The 23,344-nt window shown below is 34.3% G+C and overlaps 3 protein-coding genes and 1 long non-coding RNA gene across 9 annotated transcripts; all 4 read left to right on the plus strand.

Moving 5' to 3' along the window:
• Window positions 1-701: 701 nt before the first annotated feature.
• LOC130948931 (uncharacterized) lies at window positions 702-1,277 on the plus strand. Its single transcript, XM_057877790.1, has one exon. The coding sequence runs from the start codon at window positions 702-704 to the stop codon at window positions 1,275-1,277; it is 576 nt and encodes a 191-aa protein (XP_057733773.1).
• Window positions 1,278-12,237: 10,960 nt separating this feature from the next.
• LOC130951298 (uncharacterized) lies at window positions 12,238-14,733 on the plus strand. 4 transcript variants are annotated; one of them, XR_009073910.1, is made up of 4 exons: window positions 12,239-12,820; window positions 13,178-13,420; window positions 13,605-14,347; window positions 14,451-14,733. It is a non-coding gene; the product is annotated as an uncharacterized LOC130951298 (long non-coding RNA). The 4 variants fall into 4 exon arrangements; XR_009073909.1 differs by having other exon boundaries at window positions 12,238-13,420; XR_009073912.1 differs by having other exon boundaries at window positions 12,238-13,420; window positions 13,605-14,260.
• A 1,144-nt stretch (window positions 14,734-15,877) lies between these two features.
• LOC130947742 (putative F-box/LRR-repeat protein At5g41840) lies at window positions 15,878-19,065 on the plus strand. 3 transcript variants are annotated; one of them, XM_057876449.1, is made up of 5 exons: window positions 15,878-16,196; window positions 17,026-17,574; window positions 18,205-18,294; window positions 18,382-18,570; window positions 18,719-19,065. In XM_057876449.1, the coding sequence occupies exons 2-5, from the start codon at window positions 17,044-17,046 to the stop codon at window positions 18,920-18,922; spliced, it is 1,014 nt and encodes a 337-aa protein (XP_057732432.1). In that variant the 5' UTR covers window positions 15,878-16,196; window positions 17,026-17,043; the 3' UTR covers window positions 18,923-19,065. The 3 variants fall into 3 exon arrangements, with proteins under 3 accessions (XP_057732432.1, XP_057732430.1, XP_057732431.1); XM_057876447.1 differs by having other exon boundaries at window positions 17,026-18,294; XM_057876448.1 differs by having other exon boundaries at window positions 17,037-18,294.
• A 2,221-nt stretch (window positions 19,066-21,286) lies between these two features.
• On the plus strand, window positions 21,287-23,221 carry LOC130948932 (F-box/FBD/LRR-repeat protein At1g16930-like). The gene is made up of 3 exons (XM_057877791.1): window positions 21,287-22,567; window positions 22,655-22,843; window positions 22,968-23,221. Exons 1-3 carry the CDS (start codon window positions 21,287-21,289, stop codon window positions 23,181-23,183), a joined length of 1,686 nt encoding a protein of 561 aa, XP_057733774.1. The 3' UTR covers window positions 23,184-23,221.
• Window positions 23,222-23,344: the final 123 nt, after the last annotated feature.

Below are 23,344 nucleotides of genomic sequence, written 5' to 3' on the forward strand. Positions count from 1 at the left end.
AACAATTCTCTTATCATACTGTTACAAAGCTCAATCTCAAGTCTATATAAACAAACTACAACCTCAAACGAAAATTAATCAGTTCCATTGAGACTGAGCTATAACAAAACTCACATACCGATTTTATCTTAAAAGCTCTTTATATTCTTAAGAAACTTACTGACTTAAGCGTCAGAGTCTCTTTTGCTGGTTCCACGCCAAGGTCGTCGGAGTTCCGAGGAATTCTTCCTGAGTAAGAAGTAATCAGCTGAGAAGACGCTCGTTTGAACCATAGCTCGGAGGAAGTATCCTTGCACGGAACATTTGGCGCCCACCGTGGGACCGTAGTCCAAAACAACTAACCCCACCTTTCTCTACCACACTCCCATTTATGTTGGGCAGAGTTTCAATTTTCGCCCGATGGCAGACAATGGAGTATCACCACCCTCACAAGTGGAGCTGTTGGCCATGATCGCAAACTTGCAGGCTGAGGTCCAAAAAATAGCTGAGCAGTTGTCTAAGAATTCGAATGGGAATTCCTCCCATGCTCGAGAAGCCGAGCCTTTGGAGATCCCCACCGGAAGAAGAAGCTCACGCTGGACAACCCCTTCTCTGAGGAGGTTATGAGCATTCAAATGCCAAAAAATGTCGTACTTCCAACCAAACTCAAACCTTATGAAGGATTCGGCGATCCCCGAGTCCACATAAAAAAGTTTCAATCCATGATGTTCTTTAATGGTGCCTCGGACCCCGTACTTTGTCGCTCTTTTCCAACTTATTTAGATGGTGCTGCTTTACTCTGGTTTTCAAAAATCCCTGCAGGTTCCATCTCTAGCTTCGAGGATCTGGTGAGGTCCTTCATTGACTATTTCTCAGCCTCGAGAATATATGTCCACGGGTCGGACTACCTCAGCACCATCAAACAAGGACAACACAAAAGTTTAAAGGACTACATGACCAGATTCACCAAAGTAACCGTGGAAATACCCGACCTTGACCCCAAGGTACACCTCTACGCACTGAAGAGCGGCCTAAGACCAGGCAAATTCAAAGAAACAATAACAGTGACAAAGCCAAAGACCTTGGAGGAATTCCGCAAAAAAGCAGCGAGACAAATGGAAATCGAAGAGCTCAGGAAAGCTCGGCGAGCAGAAAGACCACAACTTCAGCGAGAGGACGAGAAACACCCCAAGACTCCAAATCAGAAGGACAATAGGAAGCCTATCAAACTAACACCAAAATATGACGCCTACACTCAATTCAACACAAAAGAAAAGAAATCATCAAAGAAATTCTGAACACCAAGATCATCAAGCCGCACAGCCGAGCAGGTTCCTATCAAGATCAAAGATATGTCGATAAAACAAAACACTACGCTTTTCATAAGAAATTCGGCCACACAACCGGCGAGTGCGTGATCGCCAAGGACCTCCTCGAAAGGTTAGCCAGACAAGGTCACCTGAACAAATACATTAGCGGCCGAATAAAACAAACTCAAACAAACACTTATCCTCAATCAGAACGAGAACAACATAGCACAGAGAAAATAAGATCCCAACCACCCCTAACAAGGGGAGTCATAAACTACATCTCGGGAGGATTCGTTGGAAGCGAAAGTACAAACTCAGCAAGAAAAAGAAGTTACAAGGCTATGCTAGCCGTCCAGAGGGCAAAAGAAACAACCACGAAAAAACCGGCTACACCTACAATAACATTTGGCCACGACGACCACAAGCCCAAGACCACCAATCTTGATGATCCCGTAGTGATATCAATACAAACAGGAGATCTCCTTGTAAGAAAAGTACTCCTTGATCCTGGCAGCAGCGCAGATGTCCTCTTCTACTCCACCTTCCAAAAAATGAAGCTCAGCACAAATATAATGCAACCCTCTTCCGGCGAATTAGTCAGTTTCTCAGGAGAATGAGTTTCCATCGTAGGAAGCGTTTGGTTGAAAACGACAATGGGAGACCATCCCCTATGCAGAACAAAGGACATCCTATTCCTGGTCGTTGACTGCCCAAGCCCATATAACATAATCCTCGGCAGACCATCATTAAACTCCTTTTGTGCTATTGTATCCACTTTCCATCTTTGTGTTAAATTTCAGACAGATGACGACCAAACAGCCACCGTGTACTCCGATCAAATCCAAGCTCGACGATGCTATAACAAGAGCCTAAAAATTAAAGCGGAAACCAACTCGGAGACCGATCACCAGAAAGAAACCTTCCAATTGTCAAACATATCTGAGACAACCGACCTCGACCCCTGCAAGCACAGCCGACCTTCACAACTGACGACCTTGAGAAGGTAATCTTAGATTCCAATAATGATCATGTAACTTACATAAGCCGTTTATTACCTGCAGGTATAAAAAAACACATAACCAACATACTTCGAAGAAATGCTGACCTCTTTGCATGGACTCCTGCCGACATGCCAGGACTCGATCCAAACTTTATCTACCACAAGCTACAGATTGATCCCAAAGTCTGACCTATAGCACACAAAAAATGAAACATGGGAAACAAAAAAAGGTCGGTCTGCCTACAAGAAACCAAGAAGCTCTTAGAGGCCGGCTTCATCAAAGAGCTACGCTTCACAACCTGGCTCTCCAACATGGTAATGGTAAGAAAGGCCTCAGGTAAATGGCGCATGTGCGTCGACTTTACAAACCTAAATAAAGCATGCCCCAGAAAATGCATACCCCCTCCCCTGCATCGACAAACTAGTAGATAACACATCAGGATACAATGTTTTAAGTTTCTTAGATGCATATTCAGGGTACAATTAAATCCTAATGCACCCCAAAGATCAAGATAAAACAGCATTTATCACTGAAATGGGGAACTATTGTTATAAAGTAATGTCTTTTGGAATAAAGAATGCAGGTGCTACCTACCAACGACCCATGGACAAAGTTTTCACCAAACAAATAGGACGGAACCTCGAGGTATACGTCGATGACATGGTGTTAAAAACAAAACAACTCGAAAATCATGGGCTGGATATTGAAGAAATCTTCACACAACTAAGGAAACATAACATGAGACTAAACCCCAAAAAATGTGCATTCGGAGTAAAATGAGGCAAATTCCTCGGTTTCATGTTGACATCTAGAGGGATAGAAGCCAATCCAGAAAAATCTGATGCAATAATAAAGATGAGAAGCCCTCAAATAGTGAAGGAAGTCCAACAACTCAACGGCAGACTAGTCACATTATCCAGATTCCTCCCAGCAATTTCTACACATTCACAACACTTTTTCAACGTACTAAGGAAGCAACAAAGATTCGAATGGGATGCCAAATGCGAAACAACTTTCCAAAAACTCAAGCTAATACTTTCGTCCCCACCAATTCTGCAAAAGCCAAAGCCAAGTAAACCTCTACTAATTTATCTATCCATTTCTACTAATGCAATAAGCTCGGTCTTATTTACAGAAACAGGAGGACAACAACACCCAATATACTTCGTCAGCAAAACGTTACAAAATACCGAGCTACGATACCCACCAATGGAAAAGCTTGCATACGCACTGATAGTCATAGCAAGACGGTTACGACACTACTTTCAAAGCAACCCAATTGTGGTTAAGACCAACCAACCCCTACGCCAAGTCCTATCAAGACCCAAGGTCTTTGGAAGACTGACAAAATGGTCGATCAAACTGTCAGAATTCGACATCACCTACGAACCAAGGACAGCAATGAAAGCACAGTTCTTGGCCGACTTTATAGCTGAACTGACCAAACAATCAGAGGAAGATTACACCTGGGAACTATACGTTGATGGAGCTTCAAATTCAGAAGGATCAGGAGCTGGTGTACTATTCTCGAACAAATATGACTTACATACCGAACAGTAAATCCGGTTCACTTTCAAAGCAAGTAATAACCAAGCCGAGTACGAAGCACTACTCGCCGGACTAAGGCTAGCACAATCTCTCAATGTCACCTGCCTTCAGGTATACTGCGACTCACAACTAGTCGTACAACAGGTAATAGGACAGTTCCAGGTAAAAGACTAGCTACTAGAAAAATACCATTCAATGGTAAAAGACTTTATGTCTCAATTTCATTCAGTAGAAATCACACACATAGCTCAGGAACAAAATACTCGAGCAGATGCACTATCAAAATTGGCAACAACTAGGAAAACTAAGCAAGAATCTATCATATCTCAACTAACAATCGCTGAGCCGAGCTTCAGCAGCAACTCGATTTTTTTAATATCACAGGAACGCGACTGGAGAACACCATGCAAACAATACTTGCAAACATGGAGCATTCCAGAAGGACTGACAGACTTAAGAACATTCAAGAGAAGAGCAGCATCTTACACCTTACTCGGACACAACCTATACAAAAAGGGTTTCTCTCAACCTCTACTACACTGCATAGACAAGGAAGAGGCCAACATCATCATGGACGAGGTCCATGAAGGAGTGTGCGGCAACCACATAGGGGGAATGAGCTTAGCATCCAAAATAACCAGAGCCGCATACTACTGGCTAACAATGAAACAAGATTGCATCAACAAAGTCAAGAGATGCGACAACTGTCAAAAGCACTCCCCAGTTATACACAATCCAGCCGAGCTATTACACACCTCGGAGGTAAGCTGGCCTTTTCACAAATGGGGGCTTGACATCCTCGGCCCATTCCCAAAAGCCCCCGGCCATGTAAAATATTTACTCGTAGCAATAGATTATTTTTCAAAATGGATCGAAGCCTTACCTTTAGCAAAAATCGGCGCTGATAAAGTAAGGTTGTTTATATGGAAAAACATTATCTGCCGATTTGGAATACCACATGAAATCATCACTGACAATGGTCGGCAATTCACCAACCAGAACTTGGCAAGATTTTTACAGGGTTTTAAAATCAAGCACCACTTCTCCTCGGTAGAGCACCCACAAACAAATGGACTTGCAGAGGCCGCAAACAAAGTCATCCTCCAGGCGTTAAAGAAAAAACTCGGCGACACCAAGGGAGAGTGGGCCAAGCTAATCCCTGAGCTCCTATGGGGATACAACACAACAAAACAAACAACTACGAAGGAAACCCCCTTCAGATTAGTCTACGGCTCTGATGCCATGATACCAGTCAAAATTGCCGTAACTTCCACAAGAGCGGAGCATACAACGTCCAACAACAACAAAATAAGGCAGGCAGAGCTCGACACAATAGAAGAAGTAAGAGACAACATGGGACTACGACAAAAAGCAATGCAAGAAAGAATCAAACGAAAATACAATAAAAGAGTGCAACCCAGAAAATTCGCCGAGCAAGACTGATGCGTGAGCATCTTTCCTATCTTTTCCTAGTAAATTTGTATTTAATTTATTGAGTTTAATCAAGAATTAAGTATCTTTTAGCCACTATGGATGCTACTTTGATTTGTATGCAATCCTATTTATTCCAGGTAGCATTCAGATGAATTTGATGGAGTTTCCGCAGAAAAAGAGAAGAAGGCGAATGATGCTGTCAATCCTAACCTCTCTGCACTCAAGCCTGAATAACTCGAGCTACAGAGATCAACTGCGAGCAATATTTGGATTGAACAGAGAGTTCTACAGGAGGTGTGCTGGAAGAGTGCTATGAGCGCTAACAAGCCCACGCGTATGTGTATATCACGCGTGCGCGTCATTTGCAGTTCTGGCACCCCACGCGTAAGCGTTGAGAACGCGCACGTGTGCATCAGGGAATCGGCATAAATATGTTTTGAACAGAAAGTTGTGATGGCCTGGCGCTGGCATCGTGCGAGAGACACCAATCGACTCACGCGTACGCTTCCCTGACGCGTACGCGCCCCTCTCGTTCTCAAACCACCCACGTGTGCGCGTGCCTGCCGCGCACGCATCGCATGCAAATTTCGATTCCTATGCTATGCGCGCAAGATTGGTTCTGCCAAGCCCAAGTTTGGCGTGGATCCTAGTGAAGCCAAGTGGTCCCCATCCATCAATTGAAGACGTGCTGATTGCTATAATTAATTCTGATTTAAACTTTAAAGTTTATTTTAAAATAGAAAAAGATATTATTTTAATTTTAGAAATTAGATTTTAAATTAATTAGGATTAGATATAAAAGAAAAAGAAACTTCTCTTCTGGGGGGAATTCCATTTTGATAATGTAAATTACAGTTTACTTGAATCCTACTTTTTATTTCTGAACCATGAGCAACTAAACCTCCACTATTAAGGTTAGGAGCTCTATCTATTTGTATGAATTGATTCTATTATTTCTCTATTTTAATTCATGTACTGATTTAAAATTTAAGAATTGTTTTCGTTCTTTATCTTATGAATTTGGGTGGAACGGAAGTATGACCCTCTTTCTAATTGAGTTCTTGTATAACTTAGAAAAGCTCTTTACTTGAACAACAGATTGAAAACAATTTCTCCTAAATTCTAATTATCTGGATTTAACGGCATACGTGACATATAATCCTCTTATATTTGGATAATTAGGATTTTTGTGGCATAATAACTAGAATTAAACTTCACCCCCTAATTGGAATCAATTGACCAAGGAATTGGCGGTTGATGAGAGTTAGAGGAGACTAGAAAGGTCTAAGGAATTAGGGTCTAGTCACATGTAGTTTGTTATTAATTAAATCTTGCATGATTAAAATAGTTAGCAAGAAAAGTTAATCCGAAAAATAGATAAATCTAAAGTCTTAATTGCCTTCTCCATATTGTATTCTCAACTTATTTATTGCCTGTCTTCTGATATTCTGAATTTACTGTTTAATGCTTTTTGAACTCTCAAACACTATTTTCTGTTTGTCTGACTAAGCCAATCATTCAATCATTGTTGCTTGATCCATCAATCCTCGTGGGATCGACCCTCACTCACCTGAGGTATCACTTGGTACGACCCGGTGCACTTGCTGGTTAGTTTGTGGGTTATAAATTCCGCACCAAACACTTCGTGCTTCAACGAACAAAAGAAGCCAGGAAACCACCAACACAGGGAAAGCTCGCCGCAACATGGAAAGGACCATACCGAGTACATCAAGTCCTCGGGAAAGGAGCATACTCCCTACAAACACTACAAGGGGACGAAATCCCCGGCATCTGGAATGTTTCATCTCTAAGAAATTACTTTGTCTAAACGTGATGAGGACAATGGGAGACACTCTTTTTTCTACTACCGAGATTTTCCCAGCCTGGGTTTTTTCTCGGAGAGATTTTAATGAGGTCCCCCACCCCGCATCACCACTTGTACAAAATTTGTCAAATAATAGTAAACGACTATACCATTTCTTTCCTTTTCTCATTATAAACTAACAAACCCTAGATAGGGATAAACAATCTGAATACACCAATTAGAAATCCAAACATCAGTTTCCGAAACAAACAAACAAAAGTCAAATCCAAATTGTCCATAAAGCAAAATATCAAAATACAAAATAACATCAAAACACACACAAAAAAATCACTAATAAGCTTTCTATATTGAGTCACTCTCATCTTGTTTCTCACCTAACGTCCCATCATCAACCAACTGACCATTATTGACAATCTTCGTAACATCAAGCCTGCTAACATCAACGTCAGGCGCCACAACACCGATCCGATTAACAGCTCGGTCGAATCCTGATGCGGAATTTATAACCCACACTTACTAACCGGCAAGTGCACCGAGTCGTATCAAGTAATACCTTACGTGAGTAAGGGTCGATCCCACGAGAATTGATGGATCAAGTAACAATGATTGATTGATTGGCTTAGTTAGGCAAGCAGAAAAGGATGTTGGAAGTTCAAAAGCATTAAACAGTAATGTTAGACTTTCAGAAAGCAAAAGCAGCAATGCGTTGGGAATAAAATATGTAGAAAATAGTTAAGGCTTCAGAGTTATCTATTTTTCCGGATTAACTTTTCTTACTAACTATTTTAATTATGTAGGATTTAATTTATGGCAAACTATATGTGACTAGACCCTAATTCCTTAGACCTTTCTAGTCTCCTCTAAAGTTCATCAACTGCCAATTCCTTGGTCAATTAATTCCAATTAGAGGGTAAAAATCAATTTTCAGTTTTCTTGCCACAAAAACTCTAATTACCCAAAAATAAGGGGATTATATGTCACGTATCCCATTAAATCCAAATAATTAAAATTTAGGAGAATATGTTTTCAAGCTGTTGTTCAAGTATAGAGCTTTTCCAAGTTATACAAGAACTCAAATAGAAAGAGGGTCATACTTCCGTTCCACCCAAATTCATAACATAAAGAACGAAAACAATTCTTAAATATAAATCCAAAACATAAATTAAAATAGAAAAAGTAATAAAATCAATCCATACAAATAGACAAAGCTCCTAACCTTAACAATGGAGGATTAGTGGCTCATGGTTCAGAGTAGAAAATAAATAAGGGTTCAGGTAACAAAATGTATTCCAATGATGGGATCCAATCCCCCAATGGAGTCTCCCTAATAGAAGAGAAGTCTCCCCTTTTTATAACTAATCCTAATTAATTTAAAATCTAATTATCTAAAAATAAAAATAATATCTTTTCCTAAAAGATAATATTTGAATTTAAATTTGAATTAATTAACAGATCTTTAGTTGATAGGTGGGGACCACTTGCTTTGTCCATTCTGCAGCTTCTAATCTGTATTTTCTGAGCTGGAAAGTGGGTCAAAACAGCCCAGAATTTGCCTCCAACATTTTTCTGTATTTTCTACACGTGGCGCATGTCACGGGGACGCGTTAGGCACGCGATCGCGTCGATGATCTTTTCTGCGAGTCACGCGGACGCGTCATTTGTGCAAATTCCAGTCCACGCGTTCGCGTCAGGCACGCGATCGCGTCATTGCGCTTTCCTCCATTCCGCGCGGTCGCGTGAGCCATGCGTCCGCGTCGGTCTTCGCTGGTCATCTCTTTGGTTTCTTCTTTTTCTCTGCAGAAACTTCATCAAATCCGTCCGAATACTACCTAAAATAAATAAAATTGCACAAAACTCAAAATAGCATCCATAGTGGCTAAAATATAATTAATTCTTAATTAAACTCAACAAATTAAGTGCAAATTCACTAGGAAAAGATAGATAAGATGCTCACGCATCAAATCCCATAGTAAAAGCAACCAGCACCTCTTCCTCAAGCTCGTGAATCCTCGCATTTAAATTCTCAATCTCAGCGGACAAATCCCCCTTTACCTTATCAAGCTCAATACCCGACTTCTTCAACTTCTCTCTCAGAGTCTTCAACTCATTCCTCAACTTCAATATCCTCTCATCTTTTTCTTGCAAAGAAGTCTTCAACTTTTTCATAGCAGCCAAGTTATCAACCTCCAAGATAGCATCTAACTTAGAAGTCCTCCCAATAGACATCAATCGAGCTCCAATAACCTAGCAACGACGAAAATAAACTCAGCAACCACACATAGAAAACAAAGCAGTAAAACCAAATATACACTTACTTGAAGATACCGAGCCATCCCAGAAACCATAATACCACCCTAGATTACCTAGATCCTCCTCAATAGCCTCTTTATCTCCTTCCAGTTTTAAAATACTAGATATCGACAACAACTCAGGCGAAGACATTGCAGAAATAAAAAAACCCAACACATAATCCTCACTCTTTACTCTATCCTCATAATCCAGAATTTGCTTAGGTTTCGGAGACCAATATACAGGGAATCTCTCAACCATCAACAAGTCTAAAAAGAAAGGGTAAAAGTCCTCATCAATTTGCACCTTAACAAACATCTCTTTAAAATCTTTGAACGACTGCTTATACAAATTGAATATACTTCGACCAGGGTGACTGCTTAAGTTCACCCAATCTCCCCTCCACACCCCCTTAGTCTGGAACAAGGAAAAAAGTAAACCTAACAAAGGGTAACACTCAAGATACTCCATGAGACACTCAAAAGCCCGGACAAAAGCTCAGGAATTTGGATGCAACTGTGTGGGAGCACAGTTGAGTTGAGACAACACACCACACTCAAAATCAGAAAATGAAAACCTTACACCCAGCTCGGTCAACATGCAAGTATAAATATAGAAGTACGACCAGTCAGACCTCCGTTCACGCACTATATCATCCTCACCACAAGGCAGAATCCTAATCCCTAATCGTTCTCCATTCCTAACCCACTTACAATCGTTTAACTGAGAAACAAGCTCAATTGTACTAAAAATCGACACACGACTCTTCACATCACTGTCTACCCAACCGTACGGATCATCCTTATCCACCACAATCTTCTCCTTTCTACCCATATCACAATCTTCTCCTTTCTTTGAAAACCTTCTGAATCCCTGATAGAGTTAAATTGCAATTCCTTTTATGGAAAAAGAGTTACGGAGGTGGCTTTGATGCATGGGAGACCAAAATTTGGAAGTCATTATTTATATTTGAGTGTGACACCAAATAAATCCTAAAGGCCAAATAAAATAGTACCTCTGGTTTTATTCTCATTTAATTTTAAATCAAGAGTAATAATGATTTATTTAATTCATCATTTATGATAATAAATGAGCTGACCATTATACAAGTCATTTAATGTAAAATAGCTTAATTTACTATTAATATCTATTTCTTCATAGTTTTTCATTCCAATTTTTTTTCTTCAAAATCGTTCAGATTTGTTTCAATCACTAGCAAATTGAATATTTTAATTTTTTATTATTTTTAGCACTCATTTTCATATTTTAATTTTTATGGTTTTTTATTGTATTTTTTATTTATATGATAAATATTTTTATATTATTTGTGTAATGTTCTAATTTTTCATGTTATGCCTTTATATGAGTTTTTTTTATCATTTATTATATTATTTTTTATATTTATATTTTTGTATGAATTTTTTTATTTTTATTTGACTTTGTTCATATGATTTTTTATTTATTTTATTGTATTTTTTATTCATATGACAAATATTGTTGATTTTTTTTATATTTTTTATAATGCTCTCATTTTTTCAGATATTTTATTAATTTTTATGATATTTTTGTTATTTTTTATCCTTCACTGCATTATATTTATGTTGTGTATGAAATTTTTTTATTTATTTTTATTTAATTTTATTCATATGAATTTTATTTATTTTTTATTATATTTTTTTGTTCATATGATATATGTTGTTGGTTTTATAAAATTTTTATTATTTTTTATCTATATGATTTTTTTTCTATTCTTTGATGTACTTTATTTTTATTTTGTATTAATTTTTTTATTTTTTATTTTGACTTTATAAAATTTGTTATTGTAATTATTGTATACTACATTTATAATTTATTATCAAAATTTTGTATAATATAAATTATCAATTATGATCCTATAAAAAAAAAGGACAAAATAAATAAAAAATTAATTATCAGTAATAATAGAGTCATAAATAATTAAAATTTATAGTCCAAAATAATACTAAATTAAAGAATACTGACAGTACTAGAGAAATTATAAAATATTTTTTGATTGACATTATAAAATTTATAGTACTCTCTTTCATATTTTTATTTTTTATTGTATTTATTTTATTTATATGATAAGTATTTTTTATATTATTTTTGTTAGTGTTCTAATTTTGCATGTATATAAAAAAATTATTTAAATTGATGTCTTTTATAGTAATTTTTTATCTAGTAATTTTGAGTAGTATAATCCAAACAACATTTATTTTGTTATAATCAATTTTGATATAAAGATTGTCAAACATAAATTACGTTAATCCAAACTTACTTTTCATCGAAATCAATTTTACAAAATCAATTTTATACAAATTTCCATTTACAAATTGTAATCCAAGCACACACAACCATTCAAGCATAGTTTTATTATTTCATTTTGTTTGTAGATCTTTTTTTATCCTATATAAAATTTTCATTTAGATGAAAATTTTACATAAAATTCGGGTAAACACTTAAATTACCGTCTACATATCACAACATTTTGAGTATAAATGGTTTTTGTCGTATTTTTAAATCTTTTATGAATTCATTCATCGTTAGTAGTTTTTAAAATTTGTTTTTGTTAGCGATACAAACTTTTAAGTAATGTTTTGATAATTTATTTTTTTTAGAGATGGACTAATTTGATGCTTAGTAGTTTTTTGTATATCAATAACAAAATTAATTTCAGGCTATGGATTCCTTACTCTCACTTTTATGTGGGAGTATGATTAACCACTAACAAAATATTTACAAAATAAACCCTTTTTTATTTTTAAATTAATTAATAATTAAATATTTGTCCCTCTAATTTTTTTGTTTTACACATTTCTCCTATTTCTTTCAATTCCATATTCAAAGAAGAAATCCTTGGCTTTGCTAGGTTTTTGCCTCTTTTACTCGCCTTGGTTGTTCTATGTTCCTCTCTATCCGCGCTGCTTCCTCGTTCTCCCCTGCACCGTGTTTGTTTTCTGATCCTCGACGTCGCAACACGCTTCTGCCGCCGCCGCTACACTCGGCTACACCACTTTATCGTTTTCTGTCGCTTCTCTGTTCCCCTTCTTCACCAGCGACTCTGATCTCTGCTTCTCCCTCCATTTTATTTTTATTTTTATTTTACTTTATTTTCTTTTCTATGACAATTTTATGTGAATTTGAATGTTCTTCGTTTGTCACAGTATGGATTCTGAGAAGTGTGTAAATGTGCAATTTCCATTGGCAATAGATTTATTTATGTGTTTAATAATTTTATCTGAATGTTATTTTGATTTCAAAAGAATTTTATGCAGTCATATCATTATTACACACTCTCTTATATTTTATACTTGTATTTTAACAGGGAGATGGGAGGCCATTTTGTGTAATTTCTGAAGTCCTTGGTTCCAGTGATGAAGATTATTTTGAAGAAGTTTACAATGTGACCATTTTGCGTAGGAGACTGCTCTATTTGTTATATTAGTCCCAATTTATGATGATTCTCTTAATAAAGTTAATTTATCTATGAATTGCACAACCGTTTTGGAAAATTCAGTTCTTACCTATCAAAAGATTCAAAACCTTGAATACTTTGATAATATCTATCCTTTTTAATTGTTCATCTTCTGATCTTCCTTCTTGTTCATTCCTTAGAATTCATCTGTTGTTTCTATTTATCTATATATTATTGCATACTTATCCAAGAAAAATAAATTAGCAGGAGATTTTAAAAGTACCTGACACATGCCTTCAAATTTCAAATATACAATATGACACATGCTTGTTTCTGAACTTAGCGTTATTCATGTCAGTATTGTGCAAATGGAGATGTATGGCATCTTTCAGATGGAGCTTATGAAACAACTACTCTTCTCAAGGATGTTGGAAGTTTCACGAATCAAATATATCTTTTTCCTCCTTAACCATTGTTTTCTTTTAAGTTTGTCCCTCCTATCATAGTAAGATGATAAACACTGGCACAATTAAGATGACTGTTGTATCCAACTTTGATTCCCGCTTAAGGAAACTATTGAAGGATTTGATGTTTTGAATCTGTGAGCTTCTGTAGTCCCTTCAATATGTTTTTACTTAACTCATGCATATTTTAGGGATGTATTGAAATCTTTGCATTAATGTTTATGCGAACTTGCTTGTTGAACTTCTCTTAATTTGCTCAAATGTTAGAGTGTCTGTGTACACCTTTCATAATGTCTGATTATGGTTTTTTTTTGGCTTCAGTTTGATAAATTTAATATTCTTAACAAATAATTTCGAATAAAGATATCAAACTCTAGAGTTCATTTGAAGTCATGAAGCTTAGATAAAATTGAAGTCATGAAGCTTTGATAAATTGGAAGTTTGGCATGGGAATGAATGATGAGTTAGGTGTAAGTAGATTAAGTCTTGTTTTTATTCTATATCTTATGATATAAATCATTGTGATTATTACATAGATACTCTTAATTGCCTGACATATTCAGGAAACCTAAAAACTACTCGAATGTGAAAGATGAAGAAGAAGCACCATAACAAAAATCATTGTGAATTTGTTTCTAATCAATTGATAAGTATTTTTTCATTGATTAAACTTGATAAAGGTGGTGTTGGATTAGCTTCACAATCACAAGTGCAACAATTCAAAGAAGCAATTGGTTCAACTAAGTAGGAAGGATTTCCATCCCCTGCCATAGTCACAAGAATCTTGGACTCATTATTATCAATAACCACATTACTAGGCATTGTGCTTTAACAGGAAGAAGAGATTGGCTGAGACGAAGGAAGCAACTGAAGTTGAGATTTAGATCAGTGGTTCCAATTTCAGGATCTGATTTTGTTTGAGAGGTTTCACAGGCTCCCTCTGATGTTTGGGTGGTTGTCATCCTTTACAAAGATGGGTATGCTAGATGACATTTCTAAGTTCAAATTTCAGGAAATATTTCTGAACACCACACGTCCTCATATAATATCTATAAATTACTTGGGTAATCCAAATTTGTTTAATTTTATTTTTATGCTTCTTGTGCTTGTTATTGAAGTTTGTTGTACCTTATTTTTGACATTGCTGAATGTGGGATTTTGATGCAGTGCATTGAAGAATTTGTCACAAGATATCCTGTAACAAAATAAATTTGTTAAGATAATATCAACTGATTGCATTCCCAATCTGCCCACCGTATTGGTATACAACAATGGAGCAGTCAAGGAAAATTGTGTTGGCTTGTGTAGTTTTGGACGAAGATGCACTCTTGAAGGAATTTAATTGATTTTATCTTATGATGCCTTTTGTGAAACTTGTTAGTTTAAATTTTAAAAATATTTAAATTTCAGAAACGTGATATTGAATGCATATTTATTTTCTTTCTTCTCTCTTTTCTAATTGGAACTCATATGTATTATTGTATTTTTGTTGTAATTCTTTATTTTTCATAGCATTTTAGTTCTGTCACATAACCTTGTCTATGCTATTGTAGTTTGTTATTTGTGTTGTATTTAAAAATTGACAAGATTAATTCCTTGCCAAAACAAGATTAAGACTAATTCTTTCATTGTGGACGAGTTCTTATGTATCCAATTCAATTTATTCAAACATAGAAGCGAAATATAATGTATCCAATTTTTATAATTCAACTATTCAACACTTTCTTATGTCATTTGCACAGAATCAACTACAAAATCACTTAGTCCTTGATGTATTAGTGTATAATAAGAAACTTCATTCAAATACTTGTTTATTTTGAATAAATGCATGAAATTAAGCTAAAACTACTTAAACTATCTAGCTAATCTAACTAAAATGTGAATGCATCAATGAACACTTCTGATCCCCAACGGCAAGGCACAGAACAACCACACATTGAGCCACACCTCCTTCAAAGAATGAAGCAAGAGATACTGTTTCTTCTGCTGATTATCAATCTGATCCAAGATAAATGACAAATTTTTTGGAAGGTTGCCAACAGCGATATTACCAAGAGCATAAGAGGCAGCAGACTTTATCTCTATTTAAGAAGATTGGAAGGATTCAATGACAATATTTTTCATATTTATAAACTACATCTTTTATAAATAAAAAATGTATATTTGAGTGTCATTAAGTTGATAAAAAAATAATTTTTTTTATTTTTTAACGTATTTAGTAAATTTCTATGAGTAAAAATAAAAATACTAAAAAATAAAAAATATATTTTTTTAAAAAATTACAATTTATATTTTTTAAAAAAGTTACAATTTACATTTTTTAAAAGAAAGTTACAATTTACATTTTTTCAAAAGATTTTCTTAAAAAATATTTTTTACATAATAAATAAACAAAGAATACCTTTATCTTATTATACCTAAACATAATTGATAAATACAAATTTTTATTTTACAAAATATTTAAACATAAAATTATTTTTTTATAAAATTTATAAAAAAATATATTTTTTCAGAAGATCACCAAATAATACCGTCCTCTTTGTCGGTCTCTTCTTTTGCCGTCTAAAATGAGAATATAAAATATTGAAACCCTTGAGTTCAGAAGAGAGGTCTCTTCTTTCACCGTCTAAAGTGAGAATATAAAACACTGAAATCGAAACCTTAATCTCAAAAGAGACATCCGTCTAAAGTGAGAATATAAAACACTGAAACCGAAACCTTAAACCCAGAAATTCTAATTCCGCTCCCTTATTTATTTCACATCATCTCATCTTCTAACCGAAACCTTAAACCCAGAAATTCTAATTCCGCTCCCTCATTTATTTCACATCATCTCATCTTCTATCACAAAGCAAACAAAATACCGCACTTCTACCGTCTTCAAATCACCACAAACACACTCTATTGGAGAAGGTAAGTTTAAACTTTAATATTTCCCCATTTTTTTTGTTATTGGAACAACGAGCTTTTCGTTAATCTAGTAACTAGTGAGGTTACTGTTTAGGAGATAGGAGGAAAAATTGAAATTCATTCTTTAGTGACAAAGGAGATAGGAGATAGAGTCTATACTTTATTTTTCTGGAGTTTAGAATATTAATTTTAAATGTAGTAAATTTTAATTTGGAATACAGAAATTAAAAAGTTTAAATTTTGGGAGTACTGACATTTCTAAAACATAAAAATCGGATCTTTTAATTTTTAAAATTGTAAAAGATTTGAGATACTCCAATTTTTATATTTTTTATAATTTTAAAAAATACTAAAAATTACAATATTAGAGTACATGTACATCAATCATCTTACTTCCATAGAGAAAAAAAAAAATAGTCCCTTGTATGTTCTTTTCTTAGATCTGAACTCCATCTCAAAAATTATTTCACTTCACATAAGAAGAAGAAGAAATTCGTGATAGAGATCTACATAGGTTCCCACATTGATCTTTATATTATTATTATTATTATTATTATTATTATTATTATTATTATTATTATAGTATTTATGAGTTTCAGATGGGACATTTTGGGACATGATGAAAATTTGATGAACAGTTTATGAATTTTACAATGAAAAATCTCATCACTGTCCTTTGTTGAAAGGCATTCATATTTCATAATCATAGATCCCTAGCTAACCAGATGAATCATTTTGATAATAAACATGTAATACATGTGATTTTTTTTCTTTCTTTCTTCGCATTTTATGAGTTGCAATTATCCATCCATGATATTATACTTGCTATCAGTACTGAAGCAGGGGGAAAATGGACCAAATATCTGGTTTGCCAGAAGCTATACGTCATGACATTCTCGCAAGGCTTCCGGACAGAGATTCTGCCAGAACTAGTGTCTTATCAAAGGCTTGGAGAGAAACATGGTCTACGTTTCCGATATTGTCTATTTGCAGCGATGAACATTTTAAGAGTGAAGATGTAACGGTAGACAATTATCATAGCAAAATAGACAAAGTTATTGACTATGTTGGGAGAAGATTACTGAGGCTCCGCGACCTAGGCTTACCAATCAAAGAATTCAAGCTCATCATGGACTATGTAGACCATAAGTGCATGGCCCACCATGTTGATCTATGGATGAAGATGGCTATTGAAAGTGGTGGCGAAGTATTACATTTACAGCTTCGCCTCCCTGGTCGCTATGTAGGGAGACACAGTCCGGACAGGTTTTATGACCTTCCACTCAGTGTCATTGAATCCAAATCACTTACTAAATTGGTGTTGATGGACCGAATCAGAGTTAACCAAGCATTCCTCACCCATTCCGTCAAGCTTTACTCGGTGAGAATAATAAAACTATGCAATATATTTTTTGCACATGAAGGGATTATAGATCATCTCATTTCTCATTGTCCTCTAATTGAAGATTTAACCGTGATTGATTGTGCTGTCTATAACCCTCCAATAAGAGGAATTCCTCAAATGCATGAGTTCAGTCTTGTGGAATCACTATTCTTGCATGGTTTACATAAGCTCAAGAAAGTTTATGTTCAAGGAATGCGGGAAGTATATATTGATGCTCCAAATCTTGAGAGCTTACATTGTTGTCTTCAGTATCCGAATACATCTTTCAAATTGAATTTAGATAGTTGCACAAATTTGAGATGGTTGTGCTTATGGAATTTGAAGAACATTGTTATTGGAGACAAATGGTTTCTTGAACTATTTTCTAAATTTCCTTTCCTTGAGAGTTTGGAACTAGACAATTGTTCGATGTCTCAGAGGATTAATATTTCAAGTACTCAACTCAAGGTCTTGAAGTTATCATACTGCTCTAACTTGGAGGAGCTTAACATTGATGCTCGAAATTTATTATCATTTGCATATGAGGGAAACAACCAACCTGGTATATCTTTTCAGCAATGTTCTAATCAATTGGAAGTCAATAGTTTTAGCGATGTGGATTTTCAGGACCATTGTAGCTTGAGGAAATTTGTCCAAAACATTAAACCCCAAAAGATTTGGGCATCCGTCTCCCTCTTTATCTGTCTGTCAATTCTAGTAAGTATATACACTTGCTATATTGGTTCATTCTACTTTACATATTTGCCTATTTTATTTATTTGTTTGTTTGTCTGAATTCTGTAGACTGAACCAGAGCAGGGTGCATTCCAAGTTTCATCTATTCCTCCAACTATTAAACGCTTGGAATTGCAGTTTTCTCCGGACTACGAAGCTTTCTATTTCCCTTTTATGAATTACTTGCTTTCAAGTTGCTGCCCGAACTCTATTTCATTTAGTTTTCGCTCTTATGTTCATGGTAAAGCATTCATTCAGGTATGTCATTATCCTCAAATTTTCTCCGAGTCTTGCATTTACAACGACAACAGTACTTCCATCCCAGCAGTGACTGCATTTGTGTTTATATAATTTATCATCGATATGTTCTTTCTAACTCCGTTTGTTATTTTGCAAAAAACAACAGTTTTTGTATGAGACACTGATGGGAAGAAAGGAAGGGAAGTGCCACTGCAGTTCAAGTAATACAAAATGTTGGTGGCATGCCTTGAAGATTGTCAAGGTTATTTGTACGTTCAAGATTGATGAGAACGCCGACTTTAAGACCATGTTAGATGCATTGCCAACATGTTGTGCTGATGAAAATATTGGTTTTATCTTAGAATTGTAATCTTTCTATTATCAACTCATAGATATTCCTTATTTGGTTTAGAACATTGGCGTTGCTGCTGTATTAGGATAAATGTGAATGTTCATGTTTAGAATTTTATCTTTTTGCGAAAAAAATAAAGCGAGTAAATGTAAAAGTGTGCACATGGGATTCGAACTTGGAAACTTTGTGTAAAATCATAGGTCTTTTTCCACTAGGACTGATACTCTTATTATATAAGTGGTTAATAATATTATATATAATACTGAAATTTATATGAGTAATGCTCCAATTTTACAACCTTACATTAGTTTATATTTTATTAGAATAATTTTAACCTCACATATTTATTCATGTAATTCAACTTATATATGTTTATTTTTTTTTAATTTTGATTGTTTTATCAACAAATTATTTTTACTTTTAATTTTATCTATATGTAACTTTTTTATTTCGTCAGACTTATTAAATTAAAGGTTAATAATTTATATATATCACATTAAAGCAATGAGTTAATAAAATTTATATATAGTTTATTTAAATTTAAATAATATAAAATATTAAACAATAATTTTATTTTTCAATAAACATTGTATTATAATTTTATACATTCGGTTTAATTATTAATCCATCAGTTAAACCACTAATCCAGTAACCCAATAATTTTACTAAGTCAATTATCGATTCAGTTTTGATAACTATAGTATCGAGTGAGAGTGTAAAACAGAACTGAAACCGAAATTTTAAACCCAAAAATTTCAGTTCCTTTCGCTCATTTGTTTCATATCATCTATCACAAAGCAAAAAAGTACTGCGCTTCTACACTTTTCAAATCATCACAAATACACTCTATTGGAGAAGGTAAGTTTATTTTTAAATATTCCTTTTTTTTTTCTATTATGGGACAACGAAAGAGGTTATTGTTTAGTTTAGCGGGGCTTGGAGAAAAAATTGAAATTAATTTTTTAATCTTTAGTAATAAAGGGAATAGAGTCTGACAGACACACTTTTTTTTATATTGGTTTATAATGATATTTTTTCTGGAGTTTGAGATGTTAATTTTAAACGTGTATAGTTTAATTTAGAGTACAAAAATTAGAGAATACGAATTTTAATAATACAAAAATTAAATTATCCAATTTTTAGAGCACAAAAATTAGATTCTTTGATTTTTAAAATCGTAAAAGATTTGAGGTACTTTGTACGTTTCACCATTTTAAAAAACAATATAAATTATCACGTTTGAGTACATCAATCATTTTGCTTCTATAAAGAAAAAAATTAGCCCCTTATCATTGCTTTCTTATGTCTTAACTCTATTTCAAATATTATTTCACTTCACATAATGCTTGAAATAATAATAATAATAATAAATAGAACAAATTTGTGATGGAGATCTACCTAGTTTCCACATTGATCTTTATATTATTATAGTATTTTATGAGTTTCAGACGGGCATTTTGTATCATGATGAAAACACGATGAACATTTTATATATTTTACCATGAAAAATTTCATCACTGTACTTAGTTAAAAGTCATTCATAATCATAAATTCCTCGTTTTCTAGATGAATCATTTTGATAATAAACATGTAATACATGTGATTTGTTTTAGATGAAGGGTAGAATGATAATATCTTGTTATATTTAAGGATTTGAATACTAAAAGAATTATAATATGTTAGTCTTGAACATTAAAAAAATCAAAAATTCATAAAGTTTATTGGACTAAATCAGAATAGTAATAGGTTAAACAGTATTTTTCAAATTCAGTAAAAAACATAAGTTTATTATTAATTTTGAAATTATTAAGTCTATATTTTAGTTTGCTTTATTGTTAAGATTTGTTAAAAGATTTGATTTAGTTCTACTTAGTAATATTTTTAAGAATATTAAATTTAAATCAAATCTGATCTAATCTAATAAGATTAATTTTGATTTAAATTATTTTTTTATCTTTATTAGATTTAAATTAAGTTATTTTTTTATTTTTTAGTTAATTTGTTAGAGACCTATTTAAACATCGTTGATGAGACAATTTATACAACATTGATAAATAAAATTTTCATTTGTTTTATGCACATTTTTTTTTATTAAATGAGATAAGTGATTTGCTTTGAATAAAATTAAAGGATCCATCACTAAGATAATTATGTGTACTAGTTTCTTTTAATTTTTATCTTTTGATCTAAGTTGTCAAAAACAAATTTTTTTGATAGTCTAATAAAAAATCCTTTCTAACGAGGTCTAGTAGAAAAATTTCTTATCTTAGAAGTGTATCTTTTGGTGTCATTCTTTGTCATATCCTCCTTGCAAGCCTTCCATTGAGACTTTAATACTTTGAATTTATTAAACCCCGAATACTCTCTTATCTGTATCCATCTATGAGATATTTGCTATCAGTACTGAAGCTGGGGAAAATGGACCAAATATCTGGTTTGCCAGAGGCTATACTTCATGACATTCTCGCAAGGCTTCCGGACAGAGATGCCGCCACGACTAGTGTTTTATCAAAGGCTTGGAAAGAAACATGGTTTACGTTTCCGATATTGTCTATTTGCAGCAATCAATTTTTTAGGAGTCAAGATGTAACGGTAGACAATTATATCAAACTAGACAAAGTTATTGACTATGTTGGGAGAAAATCGCTGAAGCTCCGTGACCTAGGCATAGTAATCAAAGAATTCAAGCTCATCATGTACTATGTAGACCATAAGTACATGGCCCACCGTGTTGATCTATGGATGAAGATGGCTATTGAAAGTGGTGGCGAAGTATTACATTTACAGCTTCGCATCCCTGGTGGCTATGTATGGAGACTCAGTCCGGACAGGTGTTATGAGCTTCCACTCAGTGTCATTGAATCCAAATCACTTACTAAGTTGGTGTTGATGGGCGGAATCAGAGTTGAGCAAGCATTCCTCACCCATTCCATCAAGCTTTACTCAGTGAGAATAATAAAACTATACAAACTACTTTTTGCACATGGAGGGATTATAGAACATCTCATTTCTTATTGTCCTCTAATTGAAGATTTAACGGTGATTGATTGTGCTGTATATAACCCTCCAATTAGCGGAATTCCTCCCGTGTTTGCGTTCAGTCCTGTGGAATCACTATTCTTGCATGGTTTACATAAGCTCAAGAAAGCTTATGTTCAAGGAACGGAGGAAGTATATATCGATGCTCCAAATCTTGAGAGCTTCCGTTATTGTATTCATCCATATGCATCTTTCAAGCTGAATTTAGATAGTTGCACAAATTTGAGATGGTTGTGCTTATGCAATTTGATGAGCATTGATATTGGAGACAAATGGTTTCTTGAACTATTTTCTAAATTTCCTTCCCTTGAGAATTTGGAACTAGAGAATTGCTCTATGTCTCAGAGGATTAATATTTTAAGTGCTCAACTCAAGGTCTTGAAGTTATCATACTGCTCTAACTTGGAGGAGCTTAACATTGATGCTCGAAATTTATTATCATTTGCGTATGAGGGAAACAACCAACCTGGTCTATCTTTTCAGAAAAGTTCTAATCAATTGGAAATCAATAGTTTTAGGGTTGTGGATTTTCGGGACCTTTGTAGCTTGAGGAAATCTGTCGAAAACATTAAACCCCAAAAGATTTGGGCATCAGTCTCCCTCTTTATCTGTTGGCCAGTTCTAGTAAGTATACACTTGCTATTACGTTGGTTCATTCTGCTTGCATATTTGCCTATTTTATTTATTTGTTTGTTTGTCTGAATGCTGTAGATTAAACCAGAGCAGGGTGCATTGCAAGTTTCATCTATTCCTCCAACTATAAAACGCTTGGAATTACAGTTTTCTCCGGAAAATGAAGCTCACTATTTCCCTTTTATGAATTACTTGCTTTCAAGTTGCTGCCCGAACTCTATTTCATTGAGTTTTCACTCTTATGTTCATAGTAAAGCATTCATTGAGGTATGTCATTATCCTCAAATTTTCTCGAGTCTTGCATTTACAACGACAACAGTACTTCCATCCCAGCAGTAACTGTATAATGTGTTCTTTCTAACTCCGTTTGTTATTTTGCAAAAAACAACAGTTTTTGTATGAGATACTGATGGGCAGAATGGGAGGGAAGTGCCACTGCAGTTCAAGTAATACAAAATGTTGGTGGCATGCCTTGAAGATTGTCAAGGTTATTTGTACTTTCAAGATTGATGAGAACGCTGATTTTAAGACAATGTTAGATGCATTGCCAACATGTCATGCTGATGAAAAAATTGGTTTTATCTTAGAACTGTATTCAATTGATTGACATTACTTATTTAGTTTATAACGTTAGCGTTGCTGCTGTATTAGGATAATGAGTATGTACTTAAGTAAGTGCTTACATGTATATATATCAATGTTCTACAACATTATTTCTTTTTGTAAGGTAACGATAAGTGTGAATGTTTATGTTTAGAATTTTCTCTT

The sequence above is a fragment of the Arachis stenosperma genome, chromosome 9, assembly GCF_014773155.1.
Source record: "Arachis stenosperma cultivar V10309 chromosome 9, arast.V10309.gnm1.PFL2, whole genome shotgun sequence".
Lineage (NCBI taxonomy): Eukaryota > Viridiplantae > Streptophyta > Magnoliopsida > Fabales > Fabaceae > Arachis > Arachis stenosperma.

What these genes read in the sequence shown, in the direction of transcription:
- LOC130948931 (XM_057877790.1), top strand. Translation starts at nt 702, where the DNA reads ATGATGTTCTTTAATGGTGCCTCGGACCCCGTACTTTGTCGCTCTTTT.
- LOC130947742 (XM_057876447.1), top strand. Translation starts at nt 17,044, where the DNA reads ATGGACCAAATATCTGGTTTGCCAGAAGCTATACGTCATGACATTCTC. An exon ending in TTATCTGTCTGTCAATTCTA is followed by an intron (nt 18,295 to 18,381) that starts GTAAGTATATAC and finishes TGAATTCTGTAG; the next exon opens with ACTGAACCAGAGCAGGGTGC. An exon ending in ATGGTAAAGCATTCATTCAG is followed by an intron (nt 18,571 to 18,718) that starts GTATGTCATTAT and finishes AAAAAACAACAG; the next exon opens with TTTTTGTATGAGACACTGAT.
- LOC130948932 (XM_057877791.1), top strand. Translation starts at nt 21,287, where the DNA reads ATGAGATATTTGCTATCAGTACTGAAGCTGGGGAAAATGGACCAAATA. An exon ending in TTATCTGTTGGCCAGTTCTA is followed by an intron (nt 22,568 to 22,654) that starts GTAAGTATACAC and finishes TGAATGCTGTAG; the next exon opens with ATTAAACCAGAGCAGGGTGC. An exon ending in ATAGTAAAGCATTCATTGAG is followed by an intron (nt 22,844 to 22,967) that starts GTATGTCATTAT and finishes AAAAAACAACAG; the next exon opens with TTTTTGTATGAGATACTGAT.